Source organism: Aspergillus foveolatus (genome assembly GCF_047715535.1).
Source record: "Aspergillus foveolatus strain CBS 279.81 unplaced genomic scaffold BDW70scaffold_3, whole genome shotgun sequence".
NCBI lineage: Eukaryota > Fungi > Ascomycota > Eurotiomycetes > Eurotiales > Aspergillaceae > Aspergillus > Aspergillus foveolatus.
The window spans coordinates 370,551-384,252 of NW_027396067.1; the positions used below are offsets into that span (position 1 = coordinate 370,551).

The 13,702-nt window shown below is 53.3% G+C and overlaps 3 protein-coding genes and 1 non-coding gene across 4 annotated transcripts; all 4 read left to right on the forward strand.

Moving 5' to 3' along the window:
• Positions 1–713: 713 nt before the first annotated feature.
• On the forward strand, positions 714–3,924 carry BDW70DRAFT_127621 (threonine/serine exporter family protein). The gene has a single exon (XM_073735289.1). The coding sequence runs from the start codon at positions 1,299–1,301 to the stop codon at positions 3,282–3,284; it is 1,986 nt and encodes a 661-aa protein (XP_073600191.1). The 5' UTR covers positions 714–1,298; the 3' UTR covers positions 3,285–3,924.
• A 1,014-nt stretch (positions 3,925–4,938) lies between these two features.
• BDW70DRAFT_t38 lies at positions 4,939–5,041 on the forward strand. The gene has a single exon. It is a non-coding gene; the product is annotated as a tRNA-Glu (tRNA).
• A 1,767-nt stretch (positions 5,042–6,808) lies between these two features.
• Positions 6,809–9,815, forward strand: BDW70DRAFT_127623 (uncharacterized protein). The gene is made up of 2 exons (XM_073735290.1): positions 6,809–8,465; positions 8,519–9,815. The coding sequence occupies exons 1-2, from the start codon at positions 7,553–7,555 to the stop codon at positions 9,496–9,498; spliced, it is 1,893 nt and encodes a 630-aa protein (XP_073600192.1). The 5' UTR covers positions 6,809–7,552; the 3' UTR covers positions 9,499–9,815.
• A 479-nt stretch (positions 9,816–10,294) lies between these two features.
• On the forward strand, positions 10,295–13,610 carry BDW70DRAFT_63462 (extracellular serine-threonine rich protein). Its single transcript, XM_073744432.1, has 3 exons — positions 10,295–10,752; positions 10,812–10,997; positions 11,063–13,610. Exons 1-3 carry the CDS (start codon positions 10,690–10,692, stop codon positions 13,334–13,336), a joined length of 2,523 nt encoding a protein of 840 aa, XP_073600193.1. The 5' UTR covers positions 10,295–10,689; the 3' UTR covers positions 13,337–13,610.
• The last annotated feature ends 92 nt before the right edge of the window (positions 13,611–13,702 follow it).

Genomic DNA, 13,702 nt, shown 5'->3' on the forward strand with positions numbered 1-13,702 from the left:
CGTCAATCCCAATTGGGGCATCTGCTTGACTCCTGTGACTACTGTCGCGTTCCAATCCGCTGTTGACGCACTTCCGTTTTCGGCCCCGTCCTCCATATTAGGGGCCCTCGACCTGCTTGATATTTCTTCCCTCCACTAACTCGTCTTCGAACGTTCCCCCTTCCCCCTTTTCTTACTCGTTTTCTTTTATTTTCTTCACATATAGACATCTTTTCTACTTGCTTCTGTGGTTGATTCTGTGATTAATTCCGCTATTGATTGCTGCCTGTCGCCGGACCCTGACTATGCCTCGGTGACGTATTTCCATTCCTCGAAGCGGGCCCTTTCCCCCTTCCAACCCACCTGTCTGACTGTTGCTGCGCGGTGGTGGAAAGTGGGAGATCGAGGTGCAGAGCCTGTGCTCGTGCTGCACGTGGTGTTGCTCTTTTTGGGCGTATTTCGTCTGGGTGATTGTTGCTGTGAGTGTACACTCTTTTCCTGCAGCGAGCACACATATCTAACGATAACCATGCAGGCACAGTATCGCGCGAGAAAAGAAAACGAAGATACAAGACAGAAAAAATCAATACAGAAAAAAGTTACAGAAGATAGGATAGGCAAGAGGTGACACAAGACTCGTTGGGTGGACCGGTCTCAACTGCGCCAGGCTGCAGGGAGATCAGAAGATAATGGCAGGCGGCTATTTTGATCTTCCCCCCACCACCACCTCCTCCCAGCGTTCCAGCCTTACCGATGTACCCAGGGCAGATGCCCGAGGTCGATCTCCTCCTGGGCCGCGCGTATCGCCGTCCGAGGGCTCCAATGAGACCCTACCAGAGCGCGCGACTCTCGACCCCGGCGGAGCTCATGGCAAGCAGCGGAATGCAGGCATTCTAAAGAGCGCGAACCGGGTCAAGTTCACCGTCGGCGAGGCGGCCCTGCCCCCCACGTCACAGCGAAGGGGTTCGCCTCTGCCGCAGAGACCGCTGCCTACTGCCAGCATTCCGGCGTATGAGCGAACCGCATCTGAACCCCACCCCTTTCCTAATGGGGAACCTAGCTCGACCTTGCCTGTCGGTATCGCTGTTCACTCCAGGGATAGCTCCCCAGGGATCGTTGCTGCCGATGAAGTCAGCAATGAGAAGGGCAGGGCCATCCACTCAGCCTACTCGGCGCAGGAGCGAGCTCAGAAATTGGCATCCCATTTGGGACGTCCCTCGAAGTCTCCCAGTCAGAGCCCGTGGCCGAGTCTGCCGTCATCTGTTGCTTCGTCTCCCACAGAAGCGTCACAGCCCTTTGAGGATGCTGATGACATTCCGATGATCCGGCTCCCTGAAAAACAGTTCGACTACCCTTCGGACGAGGACGATGACTACTACGGCTTGGTAGATGGACGCCCTCACAACCGCACCTCTGAAGCTCACCAGCTTGTTCAACAGATGACTCGCCGAGACTTTCACCTTCTGAGCCGCATCCGTGCTAACTCTCCCAGCGGTCTGCGCTCTGGCCCGGTCACCCCTATCGAGGAAAGGGATCCTGACGCCTACGTCCAGCGTCCGACTCACTACCGCGGCGGCATTCTGTCCTCGCTCCTGAAGCTTTACGAGCAGCCGACCCTGAACCTGCCCCTGGGCCGTTATGACCATTCCCGCCAGAGCAGCTCTGGTGACCTGAGTGCCCGTGGCCTCTCCCCGGACCCTTCGTGGCGTGCTCCTCAGAAGCCCAGGAAGTGGTATGAGAAGTCACCCAATCAGTCCAACACCTCCTTGTCGGGTTCGACAGCCAAAAATTCCATCAGCTCGCCATTTTCAATGCTCAGACGCTCTCGCAGTAGCGGGGCCATCCCCGGGATGTCCAAGCGCATGGGGAAGCCCCAGCTCGAGGATGAAATCCGCATCACTGTTCACATTGCCGAGCTGCTTGCGCGCCAGAGGTATCTGCTCATCCTTTGCAAGGCCCTGATGAAGTTTGGTGCCCCTACCCATAGACTCGAGGAGTACATGAAGATGACGGCCCGCGTGCTGGAGATCAATGCCAACTTCTTATATCTGCCCGGCTGTATGATTGTCTCTTTTGATGATGCATCTACCCACACTACAGAAGTGAAACTTGTTCGCGTGAACCAGGGCGTTGACTTGGGCAAGCTCTCTGATGCACACACCGTTTACAAGGAAGTCATCCACGACGTGATTGGGGTGGAAGAGGCCATGCAGCGGCTAAGCAAGCTGTTGCAGAAGGACAACAAATATCCCATCTGGCTTCTCATTCTCTTCCACGGCCTCGCCAGCGCATCTGTTGGCCCTTTTGCCTTTGGTGCTCGTCCCATCGATATGCCGATCGCCTTCGTCCTTGGGTGTCTCCTAGGCATTCTACAGCTCGTCCTCTCCCCTCGCTCCCACCTCTACTCTAACGTGTTTGAAATCTCCGCCGCCGTTCTCACTTCCTTCCTCGCTCGCGCATTTGGCAGCATCCCCTACAAAGGTGGCCATCTCTTCTGCTTTGCAGCCCTCGCCCAATCCTCCATCGCTCTCATTCTCCCCGGCTACCTCGTTCTCTGCGCCAGCCTAGAGCTCCAATCACGCAGCATCGTCGCCGGCTCCGTTCGCATGGTGTACGCCATCATCTACTCCCTCTTTCTCGGCTTTGGCATCACAATCGGTACCGCCGTCTACGGCCTTTTAGACCGCCACGCCTCGACAGACTATACCTGCCCTGCCAGCCCCATCACGAACGAGTACCTCCAGCGCTTCCCCTTTGTCATCATCTTCACTTTCTGTCTCGCCACAGTCAACCAGGCTAAATGGAAGCAGATCCCCGTGATGCTCGTTATCGCTTTTGCCGGGTACATTACCAACTACTTTGGCGCGAAACGCTTCTACTCTTCCACGCAGGTCTCCTCCGCCTTGGGCGCATTCGTTGTTGGCGTCATGGCAAACCTCTACTCGCGTCTTCGGCACGGCCTAGCAGCAGCAGCCATGCTCCCTGCCATCTTTGTGCTTGTCCCGTCTGGCCTCGCAGCCAGTGGATCATTGGTAGCGGGCATTGCATCGGCAGGCCAGATCACCACGCAGCAGACTCCGTTCTCGGTCCCCAGCAACGGCACGCAGAGCTTCGTCGACGCGGCGAAAAATATGACCGCTGAGCACCGCCAGCAGAGCTACCAAGAGAATCCCTTCCAGGGTGTCGTCTTTGACATTGGATACGGGATGGTGCAGGTTGCTATTGGGTTTACTGTGGGACTGTTTCTTGCTGCTTTGGTGGTTTATCCGCTTGGGAAGAAGCGCAGCGGGCTTTTTAGCTTCTAACGTCTACAACCTATTTCATTTATCGTATCTCACGACTCTCTCCTGCCGATCTTGATCTGAATTCGTTTATTCAGCATATCTGAAAGAAGCGAAGCAAAGCAATGTTCCCACCATTGTGTTGTTATCTTATTTTAGCGAGCTTGGATTTTCTCTCGCTTGGTTCGTCGGCAAGCGTGTCGCCTACTTCTCTCTCAATCTCTCTCCTCCACATCTTCACGCCTCATTTCCAGCCTCTGAATAGCATCCTTACGAACGCATTGCCCGGAGTACTTGTGGTCACCTTCTCGTCCTCGTCCTGATCTTTATCCATGTTATGCTCTGAAACCGGACCGTTCTTTTATTCTTCTCCGCACAATGTCCTATTGCTCGTCACAGTTCTTCAACTCGTCTTCTCTCTGCTTGTTGCTCCGTACTTTCGAAAATTGGCGTTAGACATGGTTACCAAAGCCGGACTTGTCCGTTCTTTCTGTTTTCTCTCTTTTGTTTACCTCGCAGCTTATGTCGAGCATTCTCAAAAACTGTACGTGTATTTCATCTACCGTACCTAAGCTCATCTCATATACGCATCTATACAATACCGCTGCACATGTACATACATCATCCATCATACACACAAATATATACATGTGCTATTTCCGACATCCATTCCATTTAGCTCAACTCAACGTGGCCAGACTAAATCAAGCAACGAAACGATATGTCCCGTGCTTGCACTTGGATAGAGCGCGTTACGGACTCAGTCCGAAGAGCGCTAATGGTGACTATGGACCCATTATTGTCAGTCCCTAAATCGCCAGCGCACCTGAAGACGCCTGAATGCTGCGTTAGGCTACAGCCTAGGCAGTAGGTGTTTATGCTTGCTTTCACACTTGTCTTACCTTATAGCCAGCCACTCCACCTATACATACCGACAACCGGACGACTGGACATCGAGAGCCAGTATTGGAAAGAATTCCCAAAGTGAAGATGCCAAAGAGCTCCAGCCAGGTGTCAGTCACTCAATAGTGGAAAACCCTTGTAAAGACTAGCTCGCCGACAGAACGTCTCGTCGCAGCTCCGTCTTCCCAAGCAGAGCCGTCGCCCGTTCCTCACATTCATTTCGCACAGGGTGTTCAGTGACCTCCCTTCCTAAACAGACGACCCATTGAACTCTCTCACTTCCGACTATTTGAAATTTGCGGTTTGCCGATCAATCAGACTCCTTCAAACCATTGGGTGCCAGTATAAGACATCACCGCCAATGCACCCACCCACTCATGTCTGACTTGAGCGAAACCGTCGATAACATATGCTGGCCCCCCGTATTCTTGATGCGATTGAGAACTGAATGTACAGCTGTCTTAGAATCCTGGACTTAAATCTCGTTGGGTAGTAAAGAAGCCAGCAATGGGTTTTCTCAGAGGGGCTGGTGCAGTCTCTACCCTCAACCGCCGAATTCCCATTGAATTCTTCAAAATAAAGTGTAGTTCATTAGATTCTATCGCTTGACCGGGCGAGCGCCGTTGCTTCCTCAAAGAACACCAGGTTGCCAGCGGTATAAGGGTAAGGAAGTGTCACGTGCGTCCCACCCCACGCTTGGTGGGTGTCTCTCGTTTTCTTGAGCCATGATCTTCGTTTTTCCTATATGCATTGAACAAGACGTTCAGATATCAAGTCCGATATGGTGTAACGGCTAACATCGCCGCCTTTCAAGTGATTTTCACATAAATTGAAAGCATTGTCCGCGGCAGCTCGGGGTTCGATTCCCCGTATCGGAGTCAGCAGCTTCAATCAAGCTCATTATTTTTTTGCGAATCTACTCTTGGTCTATTCGGCCGTAAACCAAGTACAAAGGGTACAGAGACGATCGACGCCCCGTGGTCAAACGGTCCTCTACGGCTGATGGAGCGAACTTCTCGAAGTAGAGACCTATCCATACGTAAACTGGCAAGTGCCCGCGAGCTAACGGAAGACTTCTCTTGCCCCTATATCTTGTTTTGCACGGACGGACGGCATCACCATACCATTTACGGAGTGCGGAGTACGACTACGGCCAATTTTTTCCACGGCAGCGCTGCATGTAATATTTTCACGGAACTGAAATTGAACTATAAGTTCGTAGACTTCTGGAAACTGCATTGAGATGTAGATACAGAGAGAAAACCCCTGGCCAACCAGCCACGACAGAAGAGGCTTGGACGCCGACCATCTCCACGATTTATCTGCAGCTAAATGTAGGAACTGAGGTCAAGCCAGCTGTCTCCTTTACCGCTTGTTTGAACCAATAACGCTATTGGGAATCGTGCAGGAGGCTGCATGTACTTGCATGGAGATTTGTACCTTAAGCGCAGGCGGGATTGAGCCAAAAATATGCCTATTTCACAGACAATGCATGACAGATCATCCCTGAACTACTCTGTTTACAACAAACAACGAGGACCATCGTAAAGGATTTCTGACCCGCCCGGACGGCAATTTGCTTGCCACTAACTCACTTAGTGGAGAAGAATCCGAAAACTCGAGAAACATGACTTGATGCAAGGCGAGTACCATGCCATCGGCGAGCCGAGGCGGTTGAGGCGGGAGGCTTGGAGCGAGTGAGGCGATAAGATTGGTCTGAAAACCGCTAGACCCAATACAATACTACCAGGCTCAAAAATTTGTTTCCTCAGCCTGGTGATTTCTTGCCTTTTTCGGGTTGGCTGCCGCCACGTAGTATACATCCCCCGCTGAAGATTTCTATACAGCGGACACCGTGGTAAGATGCTTCGTTCCAAGCTCATGCAAACATTGCCAGGCCAGAATACGCTGTAAAGTATTCTCGGCAGGATGATACATCAGAAACCCCCACTGATATCAGAATTACAATAGGATCAGCATGTAGAGCACGGTCCAGCGACTGCCCCTCATATGGCCATTCTGCCATTGCGCGTCAGTCGAACTGCAGTCGCTGCATCTCCAGATCTTGTCAGTCAACTCTCCAGCTTTAGGCCAGCGTCCTAATTGGGCAAACGGTAGTAGTTGACTCGATACGTTGGCAGTAGTGAGTCACTCTGGCCTGGCTTGGCCGGTTATTTAGCCTGCATGAAGCGAATCAGCTTGCCGCTGGTAGTCATGAATAGATTATTGAAAATGACTGCCGTATGCAGGCTGTTGGTCGATCAAGCCAACCACAATTGTACCTAAGTACTGTCCTCCGGATGCTGCACGGACAGAACCATGGACTAACTCGTAGGAGACAACTTCTCGCACATCTCTTTGATCCTTGACTCATATGTTAGTGATATACTTTGATTCTCAGCCTATTGCATGCCACTGAATGAGGGCAAGACTCCATGTTGCATCATGATACATTAAAAACATTGATACATGCCTTCATGCCGAACGTAATGTAAGAGAAAACTGAAAAGGGCGGTGAGGTGCATCTCGCCAATGGTCGATCTCGTTTATACAATGCGCAGTCCAATCAAGCCTTACAAAACCCGGCCAGCGGAAACAGACCCATTTCCACAAGCAAGAGAATCCACCGCGGCGAATCCGGAAGCGTGATATTTTGAAGTGTGACAATACCGTACGGTACAGCATCTCAGGCTTGCGGGCTCCATTCCATCTTTTCCTCCCTCCCATCATAACACCCCCTCATCCTTTCTCTTCATCCTTTCCTGCTATTATCCAGCAACAGGCTAGTTTGCAACAATCTTTATCAGTTCACCCAGATATTCTACCACCTACCTCTTTGTATTACAACAGATATCGTCAAAAGTTCCCCGCCGCCATGGCTTTCGTTGAGCTGTAGATTCCTCGCTGGGGAGCCTTCTCCCGGCCCCCCAGTCCCAGCAGCTCCGAGTATCCCCATTTGACTTGACGATTTCTGTCCCTCTTTCGACGCAACTTTCAGGAGCGTCGGAATTGCCATCCAGTATATTCACGGAAGAAGCACTTGGACGTCCAGACAGGGCGGAAAGGTGCTCTTGTGGCTATTACTTCAATCTTTTCTATCTCTTCTCTATTCCTTCGAATCCGACCCTGCCTCACATCCTTCCATTCCTATATCCTACTGACGATCTAAAACGGCCCCTTTTCTCCTAACGCTACCACGAAGAAATCAATCACGACCGAGACAATCGTGATCCTCCAACTACCCCTCCGCATTTCGTCCGGAAAGTGTCGACGCAATTGACCGATTGCGGGTAAGAAACTTTATCAATTCCACACTCCTCCACCTATCCCCTACGCACCGGGTCCAGACAACTCGATCGCCAATCAAAGTGCCCTAATCCCTCAGAACGATGCCGAAAACTATCCCGTCCAAGCGGGCCATCAAGGGCACCTCAAGTTCCCTTTCTAGCTCCGGCAAGAGGCCCAGCAAATCAGTGTCCCTCAGCTCAGATCGGAAACGGAGGGCCTCATCATCGACCGTTTCCAGTCTTTCTTCAGTCACGTCAATGGAAGGGCTGAGCGACGAGGAGGACGATCCCAATGATTCTGACGATGCGGACGACGAAGATGACCAACCGATTCTCCTTACCCCGTCTTATAGAAACCATAAGGCGGGGATGAAATCGACCAAACGCACCAAGACAAAAGCCGTTTCCGACGACAGCGAACACGAACTCAGCGATGGCCCAGACTTGGATGACAGCTCTGATGATGTCTACGCCGCTGTGGATTATATTAGTGACGGTGATGATGAAGAACGAGATGTTGAAATGCTGGAAGAGCTCATGATCTTGGAATCAGAAGATGAGCATGATCTCGCGAGCGCGGCAAACACAGGTGCCTCTGACGTTCATGACTGGGCCGGTCCTAGTGTCTTCAATGATGATATGATGTTCTCCGGAGCGCTCTTTGACGAACAGCAGCTCTACAGTGCGATGGAAGCGTTCGGGGAAACTGACGTAGCAAGTGAGACCGCGGTAGAAACCCCCGTACCGCGCCGAGTGCATTTCGAAGAAGACTCGGATTCGTCTTCTGACAGCGATTCTTACACCGAAGACGAAATCCCGAGCGATTTCCTCCAACAGGACAGTCTTGACCCGCAGCTGCGCCGCATGATTGAGAACGACAGCAATGAGGTCGGCGGCCGTTCGTCTCGCCGGCAATCGGATGAGATCTACGCAGAGTCTGACTATGGCCACTCCAACATTTACCATGTCGAGTCCGATGGCGCCTTCTCCGAGGGATCCTCGAGTGGCTATGAGAGTATGCGCAGCACCAATCGATTTGTGCCCTTTGCTTTGCTAACCCACTTCAAGCCGACGATGGCGAGACTACAGATGAAGACCTTCCCCCTCCAGCTACCATCACTCACCCACGATCTATCCTCCGCCGCGACTCCTCTGCATCTTTGGTTGCTGGTGTTGAAGAAAAGACTGAGCCTACTCCCCGACGAAGGAGAGGCCCCATTATGGGCACCTTTGTTGCAGACCCTCACAAGCCAGTCGCCCTAGTTGATTGCACTGGCAAGCACCTTGTTATTATTCCTGCGTATGCTTCATCTCGCCATGACTGGCTTGAGTCGGCGGCGACCAGCGTTTGCGGAACAGCGAATAACAGCCCACGAGCGACAACCATGCATCTGATTGACGAGAGCGACACCGAGGCGCTCATCTCGCCGAATGTGGATCTCAGCCCTATGTTGGCGTCTAGTGCTAACCTAATGATGACGGCTCTGGGTAACGATATTGCACCGGGTGGCCAGGTCATGGGTCCCCCGGAAGCCTTTTATCCCTCTCGCGATTTTGCGATTGACAGTTCATTTGAAGAAGACGACGAAGACGAAGACCCTGAAGCCCAGTTGAACGTAGATGACTTTATTGACTTTGGCGATGGTTCTTCCGACGAGGAACTCGACAAGGACTCGGACGAAGAAGCCATGGCGTCCCCCATGACAGCGGCAGCAGTGGGCGGCACGAATGGGACCCCAACCCCGAATCGTGGGGCCGACCCGCACCAGACCAACAGTGCGGAACGGTTTCTGAACCACCTCGATCGGGGAATTGTGACGGCGTTCCGCCGCAATCACAATCGCTACCAGGCGTTACTGCGACTCCCGCAGCACCGGGAATTCATGCCGGCCAACTCGCCGTCCCGCGCAACGAGTGTGTTTCGACACGCCCGACATGCAGACCAGCGCACGCCGACCCGAAAGCGCAAGGCGAGTGGAAATGCGGGAGGGGAAGCAGTGCGGCGAAAGCTGATGAACGCCCAGCGACACAGTCAGATACCGTTCTAAAAAACGGCGGAGACGGCGTGTTAGATAGATCATGTGGCTGTCTCAGCTCGTTTGAAACCGGACAGGGATCGGGGCTCAAGGTCTGCAGCGGTCAAGAATCAAAGCACGACCAAAAGTTTGAGTTTGATGACGAAGGCTATGAATTTCTTTTTCTTTTCTTATTTTCTTCATTGTTCCCCTTCACTTTTTCTTTTGCTTCTTTGTTTTTCTGTTTGTGCCTGGAGTCGGAGTGGCTTTCGGGATATACCATACCTCATCTCTGTTGCAGACACGGCCTGTTACGTATTTTGTGGATATAGCAAACAGCTACATATTGGGTTCTATTGGTTCTTTTCCTGCACGTATTATTCTTAGACCCTCGAGTCGGCAACAGTCGATCATCTGCAGGGTTGTAGCTTGTGACGAGTCTGCGCGGTTAGCCCACTGTGCAGACTCCATACCGACTCCAAGCGCCACTCAGACGGCACTCAGGGACAGTCCAGACAGTCCAGACAGTCTTAGTCTCACTGCTGAACACTGACAGTGGCTCCTCCCCCAGGCCCCTCTTCTCTCCCCGAGACCCCGAATCAGGCACCGACCCTGACAGCTCGGTCCAGCTGCAGCAATCAACCTCGATCGACGAGCGAACCACCGGCCGTTGTTCTGCCTATCATAGCAGCCCAAAATATTAATAGCCTGGCGAGACGCTTCTGCAGGGCCGGCGGCTAAGGGGAAGCGGTCAGTGATTGGTGGTGGTCAGTAGTGGCTTCGCGCCGGCCGCTTTCTGCAACGAACCATTCCCTGACACTCCAAGGAGGCTTGAACCTGCGACAATGGCGCTTCTCATGTTGTCTTACTTTGTAGCAGTTCCTGCTTCTTGCAGGTCGACCGAATGTGACCCTACCACCGGCTGGTAGATTGTGGAGACACTCGATTGCTTTGTTGTTTGGCGCCACTGTGTCAGGCTGGCTCTCGTTATAAAGACCCTTCGCCTACCCCCAGCTGGGGGGTGTTCCGGCTCTACTCATCCTCTTCATCGTTTCATTCTCTTTTCTCTCTTGATATTCTGTTGTATTCTGTTAGACAGACACTCGTTAGTCTCGTCCTTCTTTCTTCTCAGTCTTTCCCGACTCTGCACTTTGCTTCTGTTGCTTCTGTTATCGCTGGTTTCGATATCTTGGTCCCCTCAATAGATCCGCTCTTTTTCGCACCATGAAGACCACCTCTTTGGTCTCGGTCCTTTCCCTTCTGGCCACTGCCCGGGGCACTGGCTTGGTGAGTTACTCCAAGGTTCCTTTTAACGATATGAATCCGTACTGATGGGCGGCGGGCAGTGGTGGGGTAGTGACGAGTGCTATACTGCTCCCGATAACACCGACAACGAGTGTACCGAGCAGCAGCAGTCTGGCTTCACCTGGGACGACCTCGATATTGGCGACTTCAGTTCGTTCGGTGGCTTGGACTTCTCCGGCTTTAGCTGCAGCAATGGTTTCGGTGGCCTGCGTACCCGGACCTTCAATGTGAGTATAGAGACCCTGCCCTCTGACGGAAAGCGCCGGCGGCCGTTAATATTCCTTCTTCTTAGAGCAAATGCATTACCGGAAAGATCGGCAAGGGCATCACAAAGTCCTCCGGTCCGTCCATCTCGTGCGGTCAGGGCAAGGCTGGCTTCTCCATTGACAAGTTCCACCTCTTCACCTCCGTCGACGCGGACGTGGTCATCTCCTTTGGCATGCCCGACGGTTCGACCTGCAAGAAGCACGCACGGTGCTCTTCCGCTGGCACGGAAGTCACCAATGACCAGTGCGGTGGTGCTACGTCTGTTGGATTCGAGCTGCCAGATGACAGCGAGCACGACGACTGCGATCTCGGTATTGGAAGCATCGGGTTCGTCTGTGGTCCAGGCAAGCCGACGTACACCCCTCCTGCTGAGACTCCCTCCGAGACCCCGTCGGCGACGCCTACTCCAGAGGTCCCGACGTCTAGCAGCACTCCTGTGATCGGTGTCCCGACTCCTACTGGCTCCAGCCCTGTCACCTCGTCCACTCCTGTCGTCCCGCCTACCACGTCCTATTCGAGCGTCCCTGGCAGCAGCTCCGTGCCATTCACCATCTCGACCGTCTACACCACCAGCGAGATTACTATCACGCAGTGTGCGTCTACCGTGACCAATTGCCCTGCGGACTCCACTTCGGTGACAACTTCGACTGTATTCGTGTCCACTACCTGGTGCCCGGTGACTCCCACAGAGACGCCGTCCGCTCCAACTGATACTGAAGACGTCCCTCCTGCGGAGACCTCCTCCTCGGAGACCACTACCACTGTCTCAATCCCCGCTGAGACGTCGACGCCTGCTGCCCCTGAGACCAGTACCCCGGTTATTCCCACCAGCGTCAGCCCTGGCTCGTCGTCTGTCATTCCTCCGGACATGACAACTACGGAGATCACCTACACGACTGTCACTTGGTGCCCAGTTACCGATACGATCACCTCCGACGAGTCCACGTTTACTACTGTGACTACTAGCACCCTGAGCACGACGACCATCACTGCAACGACCACCATCTGCAATCGCTGCACATTGACCGGTGTTCCGTCGCCGTCTGAGACCCCTGCTGTTCCGTCTGAGACTCCTGCCGTGCCTACTGAGACTCCTGCTGTTCCATCGGAAACCCCCGATGTCCCAACCGACGTCAACCCTACTACTACCCCAGAGGCCCCAGAGACCTCGGAGACTCCTGTTCCTGAGACTCCTGTCACCGAGATCACCTACACCACGGTCACTACCTGTCCTGTCACTACCACTATTACTAGTGGCGACTCCACAATCACTTCCACTTACACCACTGTCTCTACCGCCACGATTACTGAGTCGGCAACCGCCTCCGTGCCAACCGCGGTCCTCCCCACGACAACCCCTGAGGCACCAGTTCCTGGGTCAACCGTCACCGAGATCACATACACGACTGTCACTACCTGCCCTGCAACAACCACGATCACCAGCGGTGATTCTACAATCACGTCAACTTACACCACGATCTCTACGCAGACCCTGACTTCTACCTCCACCATCGCCGTGCCAACCTCTGTCTCTCCTGAGGAAACTTCATCAACCCCCTCGGAGACAGAAACCGCCTCTACCCCCGTCCCAACGACCTCTTGCCCCAACGTTGTTCCTAAATGTATCAACACCTGGCTCAACCTCATCCCAGACTGCAAGTCCAACAGCGACATCACCTGCTTCTGCCCCTCATCCGAGTTCACCGACAAGGTTATTTCTTGTATCCAGGCATGGGGTGCTGATGCAGACGAGGTTCAAGCCGCTCTCTCCTATATGGCTGGTATCTGCGCCGCTTATGTCCCCGAGAACCCCGGTATCATCACCAATGTTCCTACGACGATCACGCTCACCCCGCCTCCCGTCGCGACGCCCACGGACGTGAGCCCTGAGCAGACTGGCTCTGTATCGCAGTCTCCTATTCCCACGGCCCCGCCATGCACGACAATTACGTACTCCACGTACACCGTCACCGTGCCGCAAGTCGGATTCTCCACTGCCACGGTCACGGAGACTGCTGGGTCAGGCGTCAACCCGGTGCAGACATCTACTATCGAGCTAGTTCCCCAGCCTACCGCGGCGCCGACTTCTGGCTCCGGCTCCGGCTCGGGAGCTGGCTCAACCACCCTCGCCAACCCCTGGACAACGACAACCCTGGCCACAAACACGCCGTCGCAGACCGTGACGCCCTCGCCGACAGCACCAGTGTTTACGGGTGCGGCGTCGCCTCTCCACCGTGCTTCAGGCTCGATGGCTTGGCCGTGGGCTATGGCGCTAGCCCTGCCAGTATTTGCTCTTTGACCTTTTACCAAGTTAGCTAGTGTCTTTCTCCTTTCTTTCTTATATCCAGTTCAGGCTTTTTATGTGTTTCTTTGGCCGCTGATATCTGTGTTTATTTCCCTGTCCATGCCTAATATGCTACACATACACCGCCACATACGTCGGCTGGATGATTGTTCTCTGACAGCTTGGGCACTTAGCTTCCAGCTTATTCCAGTTAATTCAAACATACTTGCACATGTATAATATCAAGACCGCAGAAAGATAGATAAAATGGAAACGTACCTGAACTGGATTCGACTTCTCTTCCACCATACTACCCACAGTCCGCCTCAGCTCATGGAAAGCACGAAGCAACCAGGGCCCTTCTAGGACATGCTGTATAAG